This window comes from Centruroides vittatus, unplaced genomic scaffold (assembly GCF_030686945.1).
Source record: "Centruroides vittatus isolate TY-2023 unplaced genomic scaffold, ASM3068694v2 contig_1299, whole genome shotgun sequence".
Taxonomy (NCBI): domain Eukaryota; kingdom Metazoa; phylum Arthropoda; class Arachnida; order Scorpiones; family Buthidae; genus Centruroides; species Centruroides vittatus.
In genome coordinates, this window is record NW_027120827.1 from 1 (window position 1) to 2,363 (window position 2,363).

Below are 2,363 nucleotides of genomic sequence, written 5' to 3' on the forward strand. Positions count from 1 at the left end.
CCGGAAAACCCACATGGTTAGCCCGCTGATGAAACACAAATGCAACCAACATTGCCTGTGATTTTTATCCACCGGCCGCTGGTGGGCACCCTTATTTCAAGTGCATTCCAAGGAAGAAGAGATTTCGTAATGTTACCCATCAAATTGCCCCTGCTCACTACCATGATTAAATAATATAGTGATATTAATAAGATTAAAATATAAGTATTGTAACATTTCTAATACTCACATTTGAATGTGTGACTTCCCAATGATAGAGCTCGCTGGGATCTTCTCGCAATATACCTCTTTCATACTTCTTTAAAGTAACACTCTTGGTTCCTCTATTTTTTGGACTGTGATATGAGATCTCACCCGTAGAACCAGGATTTTCGTTATTGTAGGCGAATATTAGTCTCGTAGTTTCATCCTGTATGTTTATGTTCAGAAAACGTCACGAAATAGAATAACATTGATAAATCTTCTGTACTTACAGTTATGTGTAAATCCTGTGAATCGCAAGGAATGAGAAATCTTTTAAAACTAAACTTTGTATGTGTATCGGTCTGTTGAAACCACAGAAGTTCCCAATCTTGATGGTCGTCAATTTCCGGAAGAAACTTTCCTCTGGCATATCTGTCCTGTAATAATCAACGACAATCACTATACAGAAGTAATGTAATAAATAGTTTATTATCTTAAATTAGTTATCGGTATTCTGGGATGTTTAATCTAAGAGAATTCTATTAACTTAATTGAGTATGATAATTAGCATCTTACTATATCTGTTATTCAGTCCATGCCTCATTCCTTGTCTTGATTTTTTGACTTACCTTTCCGTTTAGAACTTGTAATGTGTATTCACATAAGATATATGATACGTAAACATGTCGTTATGTGTATATAAATTCACTTTAATCCAGTGGCGTGCCGTGACGTTTGATGATAGGGAAGCTGTGTTTCTGTAAGAAGCCGACTTCCAGGGGCAATCAGTTAATTGCGCGTCAGTAATGATCTAGGGTCCATTCGTACGTGCGTGGTGGGATTGTCGAAGATTATATCAATCTCCGTTCTTTCTTTCGTCCATTTGATTGGTCACTCTCCCTCAATCACGCTTCCCGAGTGGTGGCCTATGGTTACTAAGCGTAACGAGACTTACCTGGAGCCAGAGAAAAGTCAAAATAGAAGATGAATTCGATCTTCCACCGATCATAGGACGACTTCCTCCTGCGGTTTCTAGTTTCTGCCTGGCAGTTTGATATAAACAATGGGTGTCCGACTACAAACGGCTTTTACCTATGTCTTTTTAAACTAATAAATTCTCTAAATTAACCGTTTTCTCGCCTCTTTCGTAACGGGTCAGACCTGTCCGGTACATGACATTTCCATAAAAGTTTTAAACAAATACTGGAAATGACAAAAATAAACAATTTATGTATTTTAGTTGTAAAATACAAATAATACATGCATAATACAAATTGATACGATACAAACAATGATCGAAAAACTTGTTTTTTTTTAAATTTTTTATAAATTAATTCTATTCGGCGATTTTTTCCGCAAAGTCGTTAATTACTTTATCATAAAAGTCGCTGGTCGCGACTCCATCAAGGTATTTAAAAGCTCTTTTTCTATCGAAAGCAACGCTAGCGACCACAATTTTTCCTTTGACCCAGTGTTCCTGGCCAATGTATGAATTCTCTCCGTGGTCGAAAAACTGCGGTCAACAGACCCACTGGTAGATGGTACCGTAAATATTAATGATATTAAATTATATAATTCTTTTAGTACGTCTTTGTTCGGATCGACATTAATTATAATGTGTTTTATGTCTAAGAGTTACTCGTCAATATAGTCCCGACACGAATATAAATATTGCGATTCGCTACGTAATTTAGATAAATCAAAAAATTTCCCATAAAATTTACTTCATTTAAAGAATTAAAACACGCTTGGAAAAATTGTTAATAATTTTAATATTATGAAAAGCATCTAAAAGTGATAAAAATTCTAAAGATTTTATGTCTGAAAATCTGTCAATATAATTATAATTTTCTTTTAATTATACTGTAATTAAATATAACTTTGCAAAAAAACGTACATAAAAATAACATTAAATACTCTTTACTTTTTAAATCTTAAACAATTCACTTAGTCAGATAGCTCCCTACCCTGTGGCTAATCGTTGGAAGCGTTACGCGTGTATACTTTCCACCGGCTAAATCGGCTGAGGTTGGTGCTCTGTAAAGCGCATGCGCGAATGCCCTCTGGCTGCTTTACGCCATTCAGTTATTCTCACCGTAAAAGCTGTCTCGGAAGCGCTTCCATTCCGCCACTGACATTCGAATATATAATAGCAATCTTATCGTTTTTTTCACATATAG

General features: G+C 35.4%; 1 protein-coding gene across 1 annotated transcript; it reads right to left on the reverse strand.

Moving 5' to 3' along the window:
• Window positions 1–229: 229 nt before the first annotated feature.
• LOC136989477 (DBH-like monooxygenase protein 2 homolog) lies at window positions 230–1,357 on the reverse strand (the record flags this gene model as incomplete). Its single annotated transcript, XM_067287640.1, has 4 exons — window positions 1,313–1,357; window positions 1,139–1,258; window positions 474–620; window positions 230–409 (listed from the first exon to the last, which is right to left on the reverse strand). Coding segments are annotated over exons 1-4 (492 nt in total), but the record flags the coding sequence as incomplete, so codon positions are not given.
• Between the last annotated feature and the right edge of the window lie 1,006 nt (window positions 1,358–2,363).